Source organism: Hemitrygon akajei, chromosome 23, assembly GCF_048418815.1.
Source record: "Hemitrygon akajei chromosome 23, sHemAka1.3, whole genome shotgun sequence".
NCBI lineage: Eukaryota > Metazoa > Chordata > Chondrichthyes > Myliobatiformes > Dasyatidae > Hemitrygon > Hemitrygon akajei.
Genome location: NC_133146.1, coordinates 61,894,350 through 61,915,252, shown reverse-complemented (window position 1 = coordinate 61,915,252; position 20,903 = coordinate 61,894,350). Strand labels below are relative to the sequence as shown.

The 20,903-nt window shown below is 40.3% G+C and overlaps 1 protein-coding gene across 1 annotated transcript in view; it reads left to right on the top strand.

Annotated features, from left to right (window-relative positions):
- The window catches only part of gfra1b (gdnf family receptor alpha 1b), a 247,753-nt gene that overhangs the window by 199,537 nt on the left and 27,313 nt on the right, over window positions 1-20,903 (top strand). Inside the window, exons 5-6 of the mRNA XM_073027832.1 lie at window positions 16,583-16,692; window positions 18,459-18,593. Of these exons, the coding sequence (XP_072883933.1) occupies window positions 16,583-16,692; window positions 18,459-18,593 (245 nt within the window). The remainder of the gene's footprint in view (window positions 1-16,582; window positions 16,693-18,458; window positions 18,594-20,903) is intronic.

The window sequence follows — 20,903 nt, the reverse complement described above, 5'->3', positions numbered from 1 at the left end:
AGTTGGAACAGGCCATTCTGAGTATGGTTTTTATCATCACACATCCGAAATCATCAGCATCAGTGATGCACAGCACTGCCTTTTAGGCAGAAAATGACCAATAATTAGCAGCATACCTCCTTTCAATTCCCACTAAAGCAAAGAGAAGAACCTGCAGTAAATTAGCTAGAAAGCATTAATTACTGTGTGCCGACTGGAATATCAGTAAGTGGCTGTATGTACATTGCTTGCCTCAGTTATCACTGTTAATTACATTCTACATAGAACATAGACCATTACAGCACATGAACACGTCCTTCGGCCAAACTAATTAAGCTAATGACACCTGCATACACCTCCTCTAAATTGTGTATGATGAAAGAATCAAAGTAGAAAGTAAATTTATTATCTAAGTACGTATATACTACACTGAGATACATTTTCTTGCAGGCATTCATGGTTAAAAAAAAGAAATACAATAGAATCGGTGAAAACTACACACAAAGACTTCCAAACAGTCAATGTGCAAAAGTAGCAAAGAATGCCACGTTTGCAAAGCTGAAGCACGACGGTCAGAAGGCCTTCACTGCAGGTGGAGATACATGTACCAAAATATAAACACATGCTATCCACACTTGAAAATCGAATCCGTTTCCCAGGCTCTGATCCTCAACATGCTCATTGTCGATGTTTAGTGTTGCACCTTGCACACATCTCTTCCTGAATAATGAAGCCAATGGAGCTGGGCCACTCACATCACAGGGCTCCATCTATGAGTGTAATGGTGGGGAGTTGGGGTGTGACCACACTTAAAACTGAAAACCTCCCCCCTCCCCATGACATTGCCATTCTGGTCTCTTCAGGTGCTGCACTGGTTGGAACTGGCTTCCCATCTTTTGGATGAAGGGAGTGAGTTTAAAGCTAATCTTTAATCTGTTAAATATTTATATCATCCTTCAGCTTGATGAAAGAATTTTCTGGAACTGCTGCAGTTGCCTAAGGCTCCACTTTCAGTGGACCTGAGCAATAGTAGTCTTATTGGTTTCTCTGGGTCCCTAATTATTGCTTCAAGGATCTGCTGCTGATAGAAAATGATCAAAGCCATTACCAGTGAAAAGGATATCAGCTCACAAAGCTGCAGTGTCATTCCACGTTCTCCTGGTGCTGCTTTGGTTGAAATTGGCTTTCCAACATTCAGATGAGGGCACTGCATCCAATATGCATCCATATTTGCGGAGTTACAAAGTTGGATGGCAAGTGTTAGTTCTGAGAAGACCGCAGCACCTCGTCAGTGGAATGCAGATAGGCTCAACGAATGGCCAAGGACATGGCAAATAGAACACAGTGTGGAAAAATGTGAGAAAGATACTCTACTTTAAATTGAAAAATGTTAACGTGGTGTATCTTAATTGGTGAGATTGTAAAGTGGTGTTCAGAGAGACCTTGATGGATAAGCAATTAAGCCGCCAAATAGTATGTCAGTCTTTTTTTCAAGAGGATTCAAAGACAGGAGAAGGCTTGTCTTACTGCAATTACATAGGCCCTGATAAGACCACGATTGGAGCAATGCACGTAGGCTCAGTCATTACCTAAGGAAGGATATGTCTTTAATAATGGGCATGCAATGGTCTTTCACCAAATTAATTCCTGAGACGGAAGAATTATTCAATGAAGAAAGATTAATGAGATTCACCTATGATATCTGAGTTTAGAAAAGTGAGAATTTTTTTTCTAAAACAGACAAAATTCTTATAGGATTTGACAGCTTAAAATGAGAAGAAATTTCTTCATCTAGAAAAAAACCTTGAAATTCCCTACCAGAGAGATCCATGAATACTCATATGCTGAGCATTAAAAAAAGAGATTCCTAGACTTTTGGAGATTAAGATGGCTATAGGTTATTGGACTGGTGCAAGTGCATGCAAAAGTAAAATATTGGCCATGATCTTACTTTTACTTAACTTTATTGTCACCAAACAATTGATACTAGAGCGTACAATCACCACAGTGATATTTGATTCTGCGCTTCACGCTCCCTGAACTACAAATCAAAGTAAATATAATAAAAATTTAAATTATAAATCATAATTAGAAAATAGAAAAGGGAAAGTAAGGTAGTACAAGTCAGGTCCAGATATTTGGAAGGTACGGCCCAGATCCGGGTCAGGATCCGTTCAGCAGTCTTATCACAGTTGGAAAGAAGCTGTTCCCAAATCTGGCTGTACAAATCTTCAAGCTCCTGAACCTTCTCCCAGAGGGAAGAGGGACAAAAAGTGTGTTGGCTGGGTGGGTCATGTCCTTGATTATCCTGGCAGCACTGCTCCGACAGCGTGCGGTGTAAAGTGAGTCCAAGGATGGAAGATTGGTTTGTGTGATGTGCTGGGATATGTTCACGATCTTCTGCAGCTTCTTCTGTGTTGGACAGGACAACTTCCATACCAGGTTGTGATGCACCCTAGAAGAATGTTTTCTACAGTGCACCTATAAAAATTAGTGAGGGTTTTAGGGGACAGGCCAAATTTCTTCAGCTTTCTCAGGAAGTAAAGGCTCTGGTGGACTCTTGGCAGTGGACTCTGCTTGGTTAGACCAAGTCAGGTCATTTGTGATATTCACCCTGAGGAACTTAAAGCTTTTGACCTGTTCCACTTGCGCACCACCGATGTAGATGGGGTTGTGCGGTCCGCTACTCCTTCTGAAGTCAACAACCAATTCCTTTGTCTTGCTGACTTTGAGGGATAGGTTATTGTCTTTGCACCATGCCACCAGGTTCTTAATTTCCTCTCTGTACTCAGACTCATCATTACCCAAGATGCAGCCTACAATTGTGGTGTAATCAGCAAACTTATATATTGAGTTCGATGGAAACTTGGCTAAAAAGTGGAGTAAGTAGAACCACTCCTCCCTCTATTTCTTAAATGTGTTTCCTGATTATATACAGTTAAATGTGGAAACTCAGATGTTATAAATGGTAGTTTCCCTGGTCCTGGCCATTGTGGAGCATTGTCTATCATAATCATTGTGAACCTCAACTATTTACAAACTATACTTGCTGTAGAAAAGCATCAAAGACATTACATCTTGTTGACTTAGGATATGCAAGTTATTTTCTCACACGTGCCTTCCCCTTTTGCCACTTACCCCCACTACTGGCAACATATAGTAGTCAAGTAATCCACCTGAATACTTTTTGGATTTGGGAAGGAGTCAGGGAACCTGAAGGAATCTTCATAGTCTCAGGGAGAATGTATAAACTCCACACAAACACAAACAGGATGAAATGAGGTCCATCAAATTAAAAAGCAGCAGAGCTTTAGATTCTTTCAGACTATTATTTCAAAATTTCAGATTTTTAATAGATTTATTTTAAAATGTTGTAACATTTCAAACTAATAAAAACACAAAATGCTGGCAGAACTCAACAGGCCAGACAGCATCTATGGGAGGAGATAGTGATGACATTTCAGGCCGAAACCCTTCATCACCCTCTGGCCTGCTGAATTCTGCCAGCATTTTGTGTTTTTATTTATTTCCAGCATCTGCAGATTCACTCATGTAACATTTCAACCTCTTCCTTAATCCTATATATGCCCTTAAAGTTGCTGTTTATAAGAAATCTTCCGCTTGATCAGCCATTCAGCAGGCTTGATGGCATTACCCCTGACAGATACAGAGGTCTGTGATGGCATCTGACATTATGAAAGCCAGAATCCACACCTGAGAGCACAAATCTTTAAGGACATTTTTCTTCAAGTCCAGAAGCAAAAGCACCATTTCTTCACTGAATTAAAAATCTGTTCAATATTTTCACTAGTCCCACGTGCATCTCCTCCAGATGCCCTCCTTTGTTTCTTTACTCACCCTTTTGCTTTGCACCAGTATCCATCTTGTCTTTAAAACTCTCCTGCCCTCCACCCTATAACAGGCCTTACACTTTTTTCTTTGTCCTCCTTATCCTGGCATCTGTAGTTCCTTAAAATCAAGCACAAGTTTATTGTCTTGGGAATACTTACCCAGGGCATAAAAGCCCTGAAAATTTCAGTGAAAATTTGACAAAAATCCAACATTTTCAAGCTCCAATGAAAGATCATTGAACCGGAACATTGACTGCACTTGCTCATGTACTGCTTTGTCCTGCTGAATACCGGTATATACTGTTTCCATTTAATCTTTGACTGGTATTCAGATGACAAATAAAATTTAAAAAACTATTGTGTTTGGCATTAAACTCGTTACCTCTATCATGGTAAAGCAATGTTTTTCTGTGCTCAAGTCTGCTGTCATTTGTCATTCATGTCAAAGTTGGATGATGTTGTCATTGGGCTGTACCAGCAATTGTTAATGAAAGATCTTTTTATGCAAATGTCATTTGTAAAGAACGAGCAGGTCACTAGAAATGCTGCCTTGTTGGTGAATTTCTGACCTTATCCTCAACTTTATTCATTGGCTTCGCTGCATCCCACTTTCATAGACCATCACCTCCAAAATCTTCCTCATGAGACAGTTCTGACAGTACCAGAAAGAGTTCTTGGTTTCTAGCGAGCCAAATCTCAGGGTTGCACACTGCATGCATACTTTGAATCTGTTTTTGAATTGTTGGTGAGTTACTAAGTGGCACAGAATGCTGAAGGCAGCACGAATGCAAAACCTTGTGGCTGGGCACATTATACAGAGGTCTTAATCTACTCAATCATTTGCTGCAGTTGTGGGATAGCGTGATCAATGATGGTCTTAGTTACCCCATGGCTCTAATTATATCCAAGCTCTTCAGTCAGGGTCAAGTTGCTGGGGGAATGCCATCGGTCTTTTGATGGTGTTTGTAAGCAACCATCCTATTAATTTCCTGGAATGAGTGAAGTAATGAATGACTGGTCATTGATTAAAGTATTTAATTCTTGCCAAGGAACCAGCACAGACTTGATGTCACACAACTGCAATCTTTTAAGTCGACCAAATCTCCTGGCTCAGTTTCTAGTACCATGACAGTTGCAAGAGTACTGGCTTTAAAGTCTCAAATGGAAACAATATAATCCCATGCTGGAATTCCAAAAGTAATCTCAGAAATTGTGATGTATTGGGTTTGCAGTCAGTCCGTTAGTGATGTAGCTACACACTATAGATTGGAAAATGCCAGGAAAGAGCCTGAGGCCAGAAAAAAACTAAAGGATGGTGATGAGTTTGACAACCTCTGTTGAAGTTTGGCCACCTGCCCCAGGAGGTAGCAGACCACGTTATGGGAGGCTGCATAAATCAGTCAGTGGCAGTCTGCCCAGGAACTGCAGCTTTCTGCTGTATTCGTTTGGCTGACTCAGGTCTTCGAGATCTTGTTCAAGCTGCCCCATTCACCTCCAGTCTAGTAGTGGGCACATCTGCAGCTGATCCTAGTTGAATGTCCAGAGGCTGGTGCTCTTCTCACCACAGATCTTCCTCAACAGACATCCATATATTATCTGCTTAATTTTAAATCTGTTCAATCTGAGTAAGAGAAGCAAAAACACAGTCCTTCCTTTTTCTTTCTTTCTTTCTTTCTTTCTTTCTTTCTTTCTTTCTTTCTTTCTTTCTCTCTCTCTCTCTCCCTCTCTCTCCTCTCTCTCTCTCCCTCTCTCTCACTCTCTCTCTCTTTCTCTTTCTCTCCCTCCCCCCCCCCCCTCCGATAGGCTGAAGGGTCTGTTTCTGTTCTGTACTTTTCTCTGATTCTGTGACTCTCTTGTTCTCTTTCTCCCCGTCTCTCTCTCAATGAATCCTCTCCTCTCTGGCTCTCAATCAATCCTGTCTCTCTGCTCCTCCCTCTCCCTCCCCCTTTCCCTCCCCCTCTCCCTCCCCCTTTCCCTCCCCTTCCTTCCCTCCCTTCCTCTTTCCCTCCTTCTCTTTCTCCTTTTCTCTCTCTCTCTCTCTCAGACTCTCTTTCTCCCCTGCTCCCCCCTCTCTCTCTCTCTCTCTCTCTCTCTCTCTCTCTCACACACACACACACACACACACACACACACACACACACACACACACACACACACACACACACACACACACACACACACACACACACACACACACACACACACACACACACACACACACACACACACTCCTCCCTCCTCCCAACCCATATCATCTACACTCTCCACAGATACTGCCTGACTTGCTGAGAGTCTTCAACAAGCTCTGTTCTAATTTCAGTCTAATTAATATGATTATTCATAATGGCAACCAACAAACGCAAGCAAATACTTTGTAATTTTGTTACATAATGTGTTGAGAAATCAAGAAGTGTTGACAAACAACCAGATCTATTTTTCACCTTCCAAATATTGCACTCATTTTCCAATTTCAAATATGACAGGATTGTGAAATAAAACAACAAATCTAATGTCAACATTTATGAAGTACTTAGGAGAGTAATTGCTAAACAGAATTTGACATTAATTATGTCAAATTGATTTATTGAGATGGCCCACCAACTGAGCTGGCAATGTTGAAATTGATTCCTCTGTCCCTTGATAGAGAATGCTTAGGTAGGGTGTGGGAGATTTATTGGCCACATAAGTTACAGCATGTTACATTGCTCTATGGGTATATGTGGTGTGATGGGCAAGGACTGAAAGAACAGAAGGAAAAATAACTTGAAGATATTAAGGCAAAGGTAGAAAAGCAGTGAAAAACTACAGATAATTAATGACTTTTCAATACTGACTGTTTCACCTTCTCGCTAGTCTTCCTTTCCTCCCCCAGCCTATTTATTCTGGCATCTTCCCCTTTCTTTTCCAGTCCTAATCCCTAATGAAGTGTCTCAGCCTGAAACGTGCTTGGTTTACTCATTTCTGTTGTGTATTTAATATTTCAATAATATTTGAGTGATCTTGTGTATGTGTGTATATGTATAGTTCGATTAAATATTCATATTAATTTAAATAATTAATTACAGGTGTTACGTAACCCCGTAACCAGGTAACTTACCAGCAAAGATAGCGGGATCAGCTGAGTCGGATGCTACTATTTTCAAACGTTTTATTCAAAAAAAGGGCACAAGCGTATGGTTAATACAAAATATTCAGATCATGTACATCGTCACAACTCAATCTAAAACACCGGTGTAATAATAGTCAATCAGAAATAAGCTCTATAGTTGTCTAGGGGTAATACTGAGTCCAATTGAAATATAAAGAGTCACTCAGAAGTTCGCAGGCTTTTCCCTTTTGGGAACCGCTGGGGTTTTCACGTTGTAGAGAGAGAGAGATGATTTAGAAAGGATAAACACTTGCCCGTTGTCTTTGCAGAGCAAATCCTTGGAATCAGGGAGGCAGGCTTCCCCGTTGTTAGTTAAAAGCAGTCTTTCGTTGGTTCTAGCCACAGATTCAACATTTGGAATCTAACGCACGTGGCTTCCTTCAAAATGGCTTCCTGCTCCCACGGGAATCGGTATCGTGCTTCCTTGGTGTCTCCTTGGTGCGTCTGAGGGTTTCCCCCCCTCAGACCCTCCTTTATACTTCTTCACGGGATCGCAGGTGTCAATCAGGTTGCAGGTAATGCGATCTCTCTCTCAACCAGCCCACTTTGCCCGAGGGCTTTTCACGTAGTCTCCATGAGACAATAGTCAATGTCGCCTTTATTCTGCTTCTTGGGAGAACGTGGTCTTCCGCACGTCTCTCTCTTTCTCTCCCATTTTCCTGTGTCTATTCAGCACGTCTCTTTCTCTCTTGGGTCAGTTGACCCCCCCTCGACTAGGGCTCTTGCGATTCTCACAAAGGAGGGGGCCGAGGGCATAACACAGGTTATATGTAAAAATATGTTAATTACATACGTCATCATGCTACCACGTGATATGTGCGCCTTGCTTAAAGTAAAATCAAAGATCCACATTCCTGGATTCCCATGTCTTCCTTTGAATTAGTTTAGTTATGTTTTGAAGTTACAAAACATAACTATTTTCATAAATGCTACCTGACCTGCTGAGTTCCTCCAGCATTTTGTGTCTGTTGCTCTGTTTCATAAATGTAGCTTCTGTGTTATTTTACCATATATTCAAAAGTGTTACCATGTACATCATACAGAGAAGTAAAAATATATCTAGCCAGCTGTACTCCAAGGAAATTCCATTATACTGAACACATTAATGAAACAGTGAGCCATCCAAAGTATCCATTCCTCCTCTTGCAAGGTGAATTATGTCAAGTCAAGTGACACCCATGAGGAAAATGCGGGAGAAAAACACATTCATTAAAAATGTAGTTCTACACCATTGTTATTCTTTGTTTGTACAATTAATTCATTGACCTCTAGATATTAAACACAAAATGGAATGACATTTGCGAGCAATGCAACCTCCTTTCAGATCATTCTCAATGATAAAGGCTTAATTAATTTTCTAGACTGTATCGTCTTAATGACTTGCAAGTCTTTCAGATTGAAGAGACTATGACTTTAATTCTTTATGCGAGTGGTTAATTTAAAATCAATGATTCATTTTTATTGTTCATTGAATGATTGATTAGAGGTGGCCTATTTAGATGTCAAACCAAGCTTCAATATATTTCCACTATCTTTGTTTTACCTAATTGGTCTTTGTAGTCCACTATGATAAATGGCCAACAGGATAAGCAGTTTGCAGTTTTCAACAAGTAATTGATGGGGAATGATAGTAGCAGACTGGACCACTCAAACATACATCAGTGCTGAATGTTCATTATGGAAATTTCTTTAAAAATTCACACCTTGATTAGAAATAACATTTCATTTGTAAGTTCCACAGTTCTTATTATAAGCAATTGCTTTACCTTCTTGTTTCCAGTAGAACTGACAACGAAGTCACTTTCTGACCTGATTTCTAGGGATCACGTTACTGTTAACTATTTCTAATAGACCAAATTCGGACTGCAATAAATAACAGAAGAGATTAAAACCCATTTGGCAATTCGGTCACTCTAGAAGGATATGGTGATGAGGATGTTAATAATGTCGTAATTATGATTAAGATATCCCTCTCCCTGTTTGAATTTATACAGCGAAACATCTCATGGAGCCTCAGATGAATCAATGCTGAACTACATTCGGAGATATTATCCAAAGCTTGGTCAAAGCAGAAGATTTTTTAGAGATTCATTAGGGAGGAAACTGAGATAGAGCAGAGAAAACATCATCAGGGTCGCTCTCCCCTCTCCCCTCCCCCCCATTCAGGACATATATCAGAACCCAGCATACGCTGTGCCTCCAGCATTATCAAACACCTCTCCCACCCTTTCCACAATCTCTCTGACCTCCTGCTGTCAGTCAGAAGGTACTGCAACATAGGAATAACAACCGTCGGGCTGGGTAGCAGCCTCTTGCCCAGGCTGTGAGCCTTCTTAGCACCCTGCTACCACCCAGCACGTGTACCCTCTGAATGCCCATCAACTCACAGACACACTCTCATCCTGCACTGGTCACTGTTTATCTTTCATTACTGCTGTTTCACATATTTATATGACTGTTTCATTATAGTAATGCCAGTAGCATTATACTGTCTTACATAAACATACACCTCGCGCTCTATGTCAACCTTCGGCCATGCTGCTTGGGGAGTTGTGCTGATATTATTTTGTGACTGTATGCACCTTGGCAACACCCTGAGGAGCAATGTTTCATTTAGCTGTATATGTGCGTATGGTTGACAGACAATAAACTTAAACATGAAAAGATTACTGGGGGAATTTAAGAGCTTAAATCTTCTACACATGAAGCATGGCTGCCAGTGAAAAGTCCAACAAAATTGAGAGCAGTTTAGGGTAGGGGTATAGAGATAGTGAAAAAATATGCAAATCAAATTGGCGTTTTGGCAAAAAAATGTATGAATGACAAAATGTAGTTTTTCTTCCAATGTTTACAAAATAAATATTAACCTTAAATTTGTGTTGTGAAACATCCATTAAATTGATACAACACTCTCTTATCCACCCAAATTTACTGCATTGGTTAAGAAAAAAAACATAGAATACGGTGCTAAAGTCTTATGCACGTGTACTGTATATAGTTAAGGTGCCTAACACTTTTGCACAGTGCCGTATTTATCAACGAGGAGTGGAGAGTGAATTTGTATTTCTGGCGGGACTAAGGAATACTGGGAATGGTGAAGGTGGAAGGCTATGGGGCAGGTGGCAGATTAGGAGTGCCAAGGACATGGGCTGGCATGCCCCGACCAGCCCCGAGATTCCAGCCAAGGTCATTTCATTCCAGACAATTGTTCTATCGATTGTTACAGAATGTCTCTATGGTGCTTCCCGTTTCCTCCCTTCTCCCTTCCTCTTTCCCCAACCATGATTCCCCCCTCCCTGTCCCCTTCCCAAATATCAGAATCAGGTTTATTATCTCTTACATATGTCATGAAATTACTTTTTCTGCGACAGCGTTACAGTGCAATGCATAAAATACCTACAGTACATATACCCTAGTGATGTATATGTGCCTAAGACTTCTGTATACTACTGTAGATCTGGTTTATATGTCTGATCACAACAATCTACATAAGCCCACTGAATCCCTCCTTACTTCTGCATACGCACTGTCGCAAGGTGAATCAAATACTTTGCACCCTCTCTGTCCTTCATAACCCTGAACTGAGCCCTTAGCCTTGTTTTCTCTACCATCAAGACTGTTGTCTTCCACATCTATACTGTCATTCATCTCCACTCCATCACACCTCATTTACCCGTTATCCCTTTTGGTGTTAACCATGTGCAGAAGGCCATTCAGATATCTATGGATGGCTCCCCCTTTATCCAATCAACTGCGAGCATGCAAAACATTATTACCTGTCATCAATTTCAGATGGTTATGAGAAGGCGTACAGGAGCAAGATTTATCAGTTAGTTGAGTGGTGTCAGAGCAACAAACTTGCACCCAACATCAGGAAAACCAAAGAACTATTTGTGAACTTCAGAAAGGGTAAGATGAGGGAACACACGCCAATCCTCATAGAGGAATCAGAAGTGGAAAGCGTGAGCAATTTTAAGTTCTAGGGTGTCAGAATCTCTGAGGATCTATCCCTGGCCCATCATATTAATGCTGCTCACACAGAATGTTGGTGGAACGCAGCAGGCCAGGCAGCATCTATAGGAAGAAGTACAGTCAACGTTTCAGGCCGAGGCCTTTCGTCAGGAAAAAATGAAAGTAAAGATAGTAAGAGATTTGAAAGTGGGAGGGAGAGGGGGAATATCTTTTCTTTCAATTAGTCCTGATGAAGGGTCTCGGCCTGAAACGTCGACTGTACTTCTTCCTATAGATGCTGCCCGGCTTGCTGAGTTCCACCAGCATTTTGTGCGTGTTGCTTGAATCTCCAGTATCTGCATATTTCCTCATGCTTGCGATATTAATGCTGCTATAAGGAAGGCATAACAACGGATATATTTCATTAGGAGTTTATGGAGATTTGTTATGCTTTGACATACCATGGAGAGGATTCTTACTGGCTGCATCACTCTCTGATACGTGGGGGGATGGGAGTGGGTTCTACTGCACAGAATTCAAAGAAGCTGTGAACTCCATCAGCTCTGTCATGGGCACTAACCGCCCCGGCATCCAGGACATCTTCAAGGACCAGTGCCTCAAGAAGGACCCTCTTCTCATTGCTGCCATCAGGGAGGAGATACAGGAGCCTGAGGCATACCCCCAAATATTCAGGAACAGCTTCTTTCCCTCTGCCATCACATTTCTGAATGAACATTGAGCCCATGAAGACTACCTCTCTGCTTTTCTGCACTGCCTGTTTAATTTAACTCTGTATGTACACACACACATTTATCTGCATTGTACTGCTGCTACAAAAACAACATGGTATTTGCCGATGATATTAAAACTGATTCTGATTCCTTGTTCTCATTAGCCTGCCTTCATTCCTGTTCAACAACATCTATGACTTTACCCTTATCAATTTCTTCCCCATTTCTTTTCACTCACAATAATCCAATATATCATCCTTTACTTTCACCTTGGTGACCATGCCCAGTACCTATAGGATCTGGAATTCTCCTTCACAGTTTATTTATTTTTCTGCCATTACTCAATTAAAACCCTCCTTACAATGTGCCTCCTTTCTGCCATCTGTCTTAGCGCTTCGTTCTTTGAAATTATTGATAAAAATAATGTGAACAGATAAGCTCCATTCAAATGCATATGGAGATCCAAAAGAAAGCTACTCATTCACTTGGTGTTCAGACATGATCTAGAAATACAAGGAGCAAAAAGGAGGCAGTCTTTCATGGATATTAATTTTAGGGAGTGGGTGGTGGATGGTCGTATGAGCAGCTGGTGTATATCTGCAACCACACACGCCAGGCAAACAATCTCTGAAGAGTATTGATTATGGGTGGGGTCACCCATCTTGTAAAGACACAACCCAGAAGGACACAATAGCAAACTACTTGAGCAGAGAATTTTGCAAAGTACTATCATGGTCATGAAATAACTCCTATCGCCCATGTCATACATTACGGCACGTAACAAATATTTGTAAAGTAAAAAGTAAAAATGGCTACAACGTTTTGTTTGGGATTTATCCATTTCACAAATACTGATAGATTTCAACTGATCTATGTGGAATAAACAAGAGCCTACATGATAGCCACACTTTTATGGTATTGGTTTTGTTTTCCTTTTGATCCAACTTCAATATCACACACAAGAGTCAGCATCTTGCCAAAACTTCAAGCCTTGCATCAAGTCCTGTAGGCACTCCATTGAGAATGCTCCAATGAAACAACCCCAGCGTGAAACATGATTGGTTACATTTTATTTGCTCCCTAGTAGCATTGGTTAAGGACAACCTCTAGTTGGGAGTACTCGTGTATAAGCAGATAAGGCTGAATATATTCTGAAGATCAGGATACATCTTTGAAGAAGCTGAGTTAACAGAATAGTTGACTACAGTTTCTTGATAATGGGAGGAATGTTGTGTTGTTTCTACTTAGATCTTTAATCTCAGACCATTTTTGCTTTGGAAAGTTATATAGTATAGAATGAGATTCTGCCAATTTTGACTTATCTGAGTGATAATCCTTCAGCTTTATCTAGCTGAAAGTCAGTAGAAAAGAGGCAAAGTTGCAGAGTCAGTAAAGGTACAGCTGATTGAGAATGGAGCATTAGGGTTGGAGGGGAGAATGGTTTCCATGATGTGCTTAGCTGTGTCCACAACTCTCTCGACTTTCTTGTGGTCATGGGCAAAGCAGGCATCATACCAAGCTGTGATGCATCCTAATAGGATTCTTTCTACAGTGCATTAATAAAAATTGGTGAGGGTCAAAGACAACATGCCAAACTTCTTTAGCCACTTGAGGATGTATAAGTGCTGGTGATCATGGGTAAAGCCCTCTCCACCATATGTTAGACATATATACACAGAGCACTGTTGCAGGAAAGCCCAAAAAGTCAAAAGTGATGGGTTACACCTGAAACCCAAGGGCAACCAATATTCTCGTGGACAGGTTTGTTAGAGCTGTTTGGCAGGGGGATAGTGATTGGAGTGAAGGGACTAAGGATAGTACGGATGGTGAAAATCAAAGATAGCGTGTAGTCAGAATGTCAGGAAGGGAAGGCAGACGACAAGGACAAATTGCAGCCAGCTGGGTGAGTATCAGTGCATTGGGGATGTAGAATCAAAAAGGGTAACATATACAGTACTCAAAGTGTTATATCTCAATGCAAGAAGTATAAGAAATAAGGTGGATGATTTTGTTGCACTATTACAGATTGTCTGGGAGATTTTAACATGCAGGTAGAATGGGAAAATTAGGTTGGTAATGGATCCCAAGAGATCCATTTAATTTGTTGAGTGCCTATGAGATGTCTTTTTAGAACTGTTAGTCATTGAGCCAACTAGGGGATCATCTATACTGGATTGGGTGTTATGTAATGAACAAGATGCGATTGGGGAGTTTAAGGTAAGGAAACCCTCATCTGCCAGTGATCACCATATGATTCAGTTCAACTTGAAATTTGACAAGGGGAAAGTGAAGTCTGACGTGCAGTATTTCAGTGGAATAAAGGAAACGACAGTGGTATGAGAGAGGAGTTAGCCAAAGTAAATCGGAAGAAGAAACTGGCAGGGATGACAGCAGAGCAGCAATGGCGTGCATTTCCAGGAAAAATGAAGGGAAAATCAATGCTAATGTAAAAGCAAAAGAGAAGGCATACAGCAAATCAAAAAGTAGCAGCAAGACAGAGGATTGGGAAGCTTTTAAAGAAAGCAACTAAAAGAATCATTAGGAGGGAAAAGATGAAATATGAAAGCGAGCTAGGAAATAATATCAATGGATAGTAAAAGCTTTTTCAAGTACATAAAAAAAAGAGAGATGAGAGTAGGTACAGGACTGCTAGAAAATGAGGTCGGAGAAATAATAATGGGGAACTACGGTAAATGAGTATTTTGCATCAGTTTTCACTTTAGAAGACTCTAGTAGTGTGCCAAGAGTTGAGGGGTATGAGGGAAGAGAAGTGAGTGCAGTTACTATTACAACAGAAAACATGCTCAAAAAGCTGAAAGACCTAAGGGTACAAGTCACCCAGACCAGATAAACTCACCCTAGAGTTCTGAAAGAGATAGCAGTAGAGATTCTGGAGACATGAGTGATGATCTTTCAAGAATCATTGTACTCCGGCATGGTTCTGGAGGACTGGAAAATTGCAAAAGTAACCACATTTTTTAAGAAATAAGGGAGGCAGCAGAAAGGAAATTATAGACCAGTTGGCCTGACCTCAATGGTTGGGAAGACATTGGATTCAGTTGTTAGGGATGAGGCTATGGAGTATTTTATGACATAGGACAAAGTCAGCATGGCTTCATTAAGGGGAAATCTTGCCTGACAAACCTGTTGGAATTCTTTGAGGAGATTACAAGTAGGGTGGATAAAGGGGATGCAGTGGATGTTGTGTATTTGGACTTTCAGAAGGCCTTTGACAAGGTGCCACATGAGGCTGCTTACCAAGCTAAGAGCCGACAGTATTATAGGAAAGTCGCTAGCATGTTTAGAGCATTGACTGATGGTAGGAAGCAGTGAGTGGAAATAAAAAGGTACTTTTCTGGTTAGCTGCCAGTGATTAGTGGTGTTCCGTAGTGGTCAGTGTTGGGACTGCTTTTTATGATGTACATCAATGATTTAGATGATGAAACAGATGGCTTTGTTGCCAAGTTTTCAGATGATACAAAGATTAGTGAAGGGGCAGGTAGTGTTGAGGAAACAGGTAGGATGCAGGAGGACTTAGATAGATCAGAAGAATGGGCAAGAAAGTGGCAAATGAAATATAATGTTGGAAAATGCATGGCCATGCACTTTGGTAGTAGAAATAAATGTGCAGACTTTTTTCTAAATGGAAGAAAATCCAAAAATCTGAGATACAAAGGGACTTGGGTGACCTTGTGCAGAACACCCTAAAGGTTAACTTTCAGATTGAGTCATTGGTGAGGAAGGAAAATGCAATGTTAGCATTAATTTCAAGAGGTCTAGAATACAAGACCAAGGATGTGATGCTGAAGTTTAAAAGGCACTAGTGAGGCTTCACCTTGAGTACTGTGAACAGTTTTGGGGTCCTTATCTAAGAAAAGAAGTGTTGGCATTGGAGGTGGTTCAGAGGAGGTTTACAAGGAAGATTCTGGGAATGAGAGGGCTATCATATGGGGAATGTTTCTTTGCTCTAGGCCTGTACTTGCTGGATTTTAGGATGAGGGCAGATCTCACTGAAAATTTTCAAATGTTGAAAGGCCTAGACAGAGTAGATATGAAAAGGATGTTTCCCATGGTGGGAGAGTCTAGAACAAGAGGGAACAGCCTCAGGAGACGGGGTATCCATTTAAAACAGAGATGCAGAGAAATTTCTTTAGCCAGAGGGTGCTGAATTTGTGGAATTTGTTGCCATTGGGTGTATTTAAGGCAAAGACTTATATGTTCTTCATTAGTCATGGCAACAAAGGTTATGGGGAGAAGGCCAAGGAGTGAGGCTGAGGAGGGGAATATAAAGGATCAGCCATGATTGAATTGTGGAACAGACTCGATGGGCCAGTTGGCGTATTTCTACTCCTATGGCTTATGGTCTTATGGTTTTTGCTACTGGTACACTCTCCCAGCTCAAAGGGCCTGAATCCTTCTTCAGTGAACCGTAGCAAGGTTCCTGGGTCAAAGTAGACAGAGTAACAAGGAAGAGATCAGACTCGGAGTCTAATAAAATTGCAATAAGCAGATTCAGGCTCACCAAGTGGGTTGCATGATTTTAACATTCCATTTGCCTCTCTCCCTTCAACATTGAAATTTAAGCACAATTCCTGTGAGAAATCCAAAAAGATTGAAGGTCAACAAAAGATTAATCACATTATGATGAGAAGTAATTTCCAATTGCTAACTCTTCAAAATTGAGCTCTGTTTGTTTTTAGGCCACCTTTCTTGACTTAAATGTGTATTTGCACATTAAGACATGGATTTATGGAGTGTAATCGATTCTGATGACCTGTATAGGTATTGCTCGTGTAAAGATATGTTTGAAAGACACTGTAAGGAATATATTCAACCTACAACACTGAACGCTGCTACAAATTGCCCTAACTGTTTTGGTGCCAAAGTGATAATGTAATGTTTTGTATCTTTCTTCCGAACAGGTCAAGGCTTGCAGATTTCATCACTAACTGTCAGCCAGAACCTCGTTCTGCAAGTGGATGCTTAAGGCAGAATTATGCAGCTTGCTTACTTGCTTATTCAGGACTCATCGGTAAGATTTAATCGAGAACATACTCCTTACCACAGTGAGACCCACAGCCGTTAAAGCTAAACCACGATTAAATAAAATTATGGATAATTCAAGACCTAAGTCCATTGATTGCCTTTGCCCTATTTCACTTTATTACTTTAGTTAACAAAGAAAATCTAGCAAAATCTCAAATTTAAAATCATGAACTGTTCTTGCATCAAATGTTGTTTACAGAAGGGACACGAATTTCCAGCACCATTTTAATGTAGAAAAACTTCATTTTTGAAAGGCTTAGTTCTAATATTTAGATTATTGTCCCAGTACTATCTATCGTAACCCCTCATTTTCAAATAAATGTACTTCAATATGTCCTGTAACCAACATGATTTACTTAATCACTCCTTGTGGATAACCATTGGAGTTTGAATATTATTTTATTTGCCTTTCTGATTGATTTTTGTATGCATCCATGATACTTCAATCTATATATAAGGACCTCAAGTCTTAGGAGACTGCCATTGTTTTCATTATTTATAAAGAAAATTAATTTCCTGCATCTCTGATCAAAAAGACCCAAAGAGAATCTGAATCAAAACCAGGTTTAATATCATTGACATATGTCGTGAAATTTGTTGTTGTGCAGCAGCAGTACAATGCAGTACATAATAATTTTTAAAACTAAATTATGGCAAGAAGTATATATATTATATGAAGTTAAATTAAATAAGTAGTGCAAAAAGAGAGAAAAAAAGTAGTGAGTTAGTGTTCATGGGTTCAATGCCCAATCAGAAATCAGATGGCAGAGGGGAAGAAGCTGTTCCTGAATCGTTGACCGTGTGCCTTCAGGCTCTTGTACCTAATTTCTGATGGTACAACAAGAACAATAAGAACAAGGCACCTCCTGGGTGATGGGTGTTCTTAATGGTGGACGCCACCTCCTTGAAGATGTCCTGGATGCTGGGGAGGTTAGTGCCCATGATGGAGCTGACTGAGTTTACAACTCTCTGCAGCTTATTTCAATCCTGTGCAGAGGACCCCCCAACACCAGACAGAGAAGCAGCCAGTTAGAATGCTTTCCTCAGTACCTCTCTAGAAAATGCAGCTTGGAGACAAGTCATTTTGATGTCCTGTCTAACAATGGCTGGTATCTCTCTCAGCTTTTTTATTTAATTCTATAAGTATATCTGTTTTTATCTTTTTTCCTCACAAGCTTTTCTCACAAATATATCTCGGCTATTTCTTCAATTACTACTCCTGACACCAAGTTTTACATTCCAACCACACTTTAGATCTTCTGATTTACTGCGGACTATTTTATATTCATGGCCCCTATGCTTTCTCCATGCTGCAGGCCAGAATTTCATCTTTACATTTGCAGCATCACATGATTAGAATTTTTTTGCTTGCAGGGAAAGTAAGCAGCGAGACTGACGGGTTAAGCTGTACAGCTTGCCTGCGTGTTGTAATTTATAAAATCCTTGTCTATGTATAGCAACGAGACTTCACTTATTCTTTCATCATAGAACCATTAGAAGATGACAATGCTTGAGAGATAGCTTCTCCAATTTTCTAAAATTTTCCCTTTTATCCTGCTTGGGTCTATTGACGTCTGGCTCTAAGAAGTGACAAGCAGTAATGGCTGAGCAATTTCTTGCTATTTTTGAATGTTATTGTTTCTTTTCATATACTTATGATGTGACAGCCAAAGTGTTTATCTGAGAATATATAACAGTTTGTGTTCAGTTAAAAGAATGATTATTAACTGTGATCTTGGCATCTCTTGACAGGAACTGTCATCACCCCAAACTATATTGACTCCACTGGGATCAGCGTATCGCCATGGTGCACATGCAACGGCAGTGGGAACCAAAAGGACGAGTGTGAAGAATTCCAGAATTTCTTTAAAGACAACAGATGTTTCAGTAAGTTGGGCACTGTACAACTCAAGGGGAACATTATAGACAGAAGGTCTCTGTTGTACCGTCCCCTCACATCCATTTATTTATTTGTTTATTTAGAGATACAGCACAGAGTAGGCCCATTGAGCCACACTGCCCCAGCAACCCCCAACAATCTTGACTAACTCTAACCTAATCACGGGACAATTTACAATGGGCAATTAACCTACCTTTGGACTGTGGAAGGAAACCGGAGCACCTGAGGAAAACCCATGTATTCCACACGAAGAATGTGGAATGGCACAGGAATTGAAATCTGCACTCCAGAGTGCCCTGAGCTGTAATAGTTTGCTCTAACTGCTACACTACCAAGGCGCCATTCAGTAAGAAACTGGCTGGTCTTGCTTTAGCCTCAGTTCCACTCGTTTACCGGATCCTTACAATCCCTAAGCTTCTCTTTTTCCAAAAATCTATTGATCCAGCCTTGAATGTACTGACTTGTGCAGCCTCCACAGCTCTCTGGGATAAAGGATTCCAAGGATTTACAACCCTCTGAAGAGAAGAAATTTCTTCTCTTCTCAATCTTAAAGATAGCTTTGTAGATTTTGTGGAAATATTTAATTATAGGAATATGAATATGTTGTGGTGGCAGATTAGTGCATTTTTTAAAATCTTGTTCAATATATTGAAAATTATAGCAGCTGCAGATATGTATTTTTAAACTAATAAAAAGCAATGTTCATTCATTTTCTTCAATTGTACTTATTAAGCCAGGATTTGTTCAGAACATAAATGCACACTTATGTTTTATTTATTAATTTAGATGGCTGTAAAATATATTAATCCAATTTTATGTAAAATTCTACATAACACTATAGTTATATGCAATTTTATTGGTGTTTAGATTCAATGAAAACTAAGCTATAATTTGATTTTGAATCTTTTATACAAAAGGTTTTCTTGGATCAATTGGTAAATGAATCAAAGTTCAAAGAAAATTTTATTATCAAAGTATGGATATGTCACCATATACAACCCTGAGATTGATTATGGTGTGTTTCTGGCCTGCTTAACAAGCAGCTGTTCTGGAGCATCATATTGCTTTTCTCTAGGTGTGGGATGGGCTGGGATGTTTATTGAGTTGGCGTTCATGTAGTGGTGGATACAGTGCACCATCGTGTATTTCCAAGCTAATTTAATGTATTCACTCTTTGACCATTTAGCCATTGCTGGAAAGAGTAGTATTCATTGTCCAAGCCTAACTGTTTTTGAAAAGGTAGTGATGAGTTGCCTTGCCTGAATTTCTTTAGTTCTTCTGGTGAACCCAGGAATGACCTTAAGGATTCAGACTCACAAATAGTGATTTATTTCGAAGTCAGAATGGCAAGCGACTTGAAAGGGAAGATGGACATGACTGGTTTTCCATAAGAGAGAAGCTCTTTCACTTTGTAGTCATGAAAGTCATGTATCTGGACGATGGGCAAGCAACTGTAGTGCCTGTTGTCTATATCACCTACTGCAGCCATTGTGGTAATGGAAAAAATAAATACTTATGATGGTGGATAAACTACCAACCGAGCAGGCTGCTTCACCTAATGGCAATAGAATCCTACCTTACAATAGTTGGCCATTTGGCCTCCAAGACTACACTGCCTATTAAACACCCATCCTCGCTATCCTCAACAAGTTATATACACATCTTATCAATTAGGATGTGCAAGGAAAATGGAGAAGAGAGAACATGCAAACTCTACACCTGAAACTGGAAATAAACCCAGGTCACTGAAGCTGTGAGCTAGCAGCTCTCCAATTGACACTGACTGTTGTTGCAACTGCACTCATCCATTCAAATGGAGGGTGTTCCATCACAATTCTGACACGCCTTATAGATGAGGAAAGACTTTGAAGTGTCTGAAGGCATGTGACTCACCAAAGCATACCTCCCATCTTAATTAAGGTTCTCAGCTGGAAATGTCGACTATTTACTCATTTCCATTGATGCTGCCTGGCCTGCTGAGTTCCTCCAGCATTTTGTGTGTGTTGCTCCAGCCTATGACCTTTCTATGTAGCCATGGTTATTTTTGGTTCATTAGAATTTCTTGGCAATGGTGATACTAATGCTTTGGTGTGGGACTCTGTGATAGCAATGCCATAGAATATCAAAGAAAGGTCGCTAGATCCTTACTTGTTAGAGGTGGTGCAGAGGACTTACTTGTTGCTTACAGCCTACACATAATATGTGTTTAGATGCATGTACATATGGACTATTTCATTTGCTGGAGGCTTGCAAATGGAAATGAATACTGTCCCATCTGCCTGCACCCAGACCGTAGA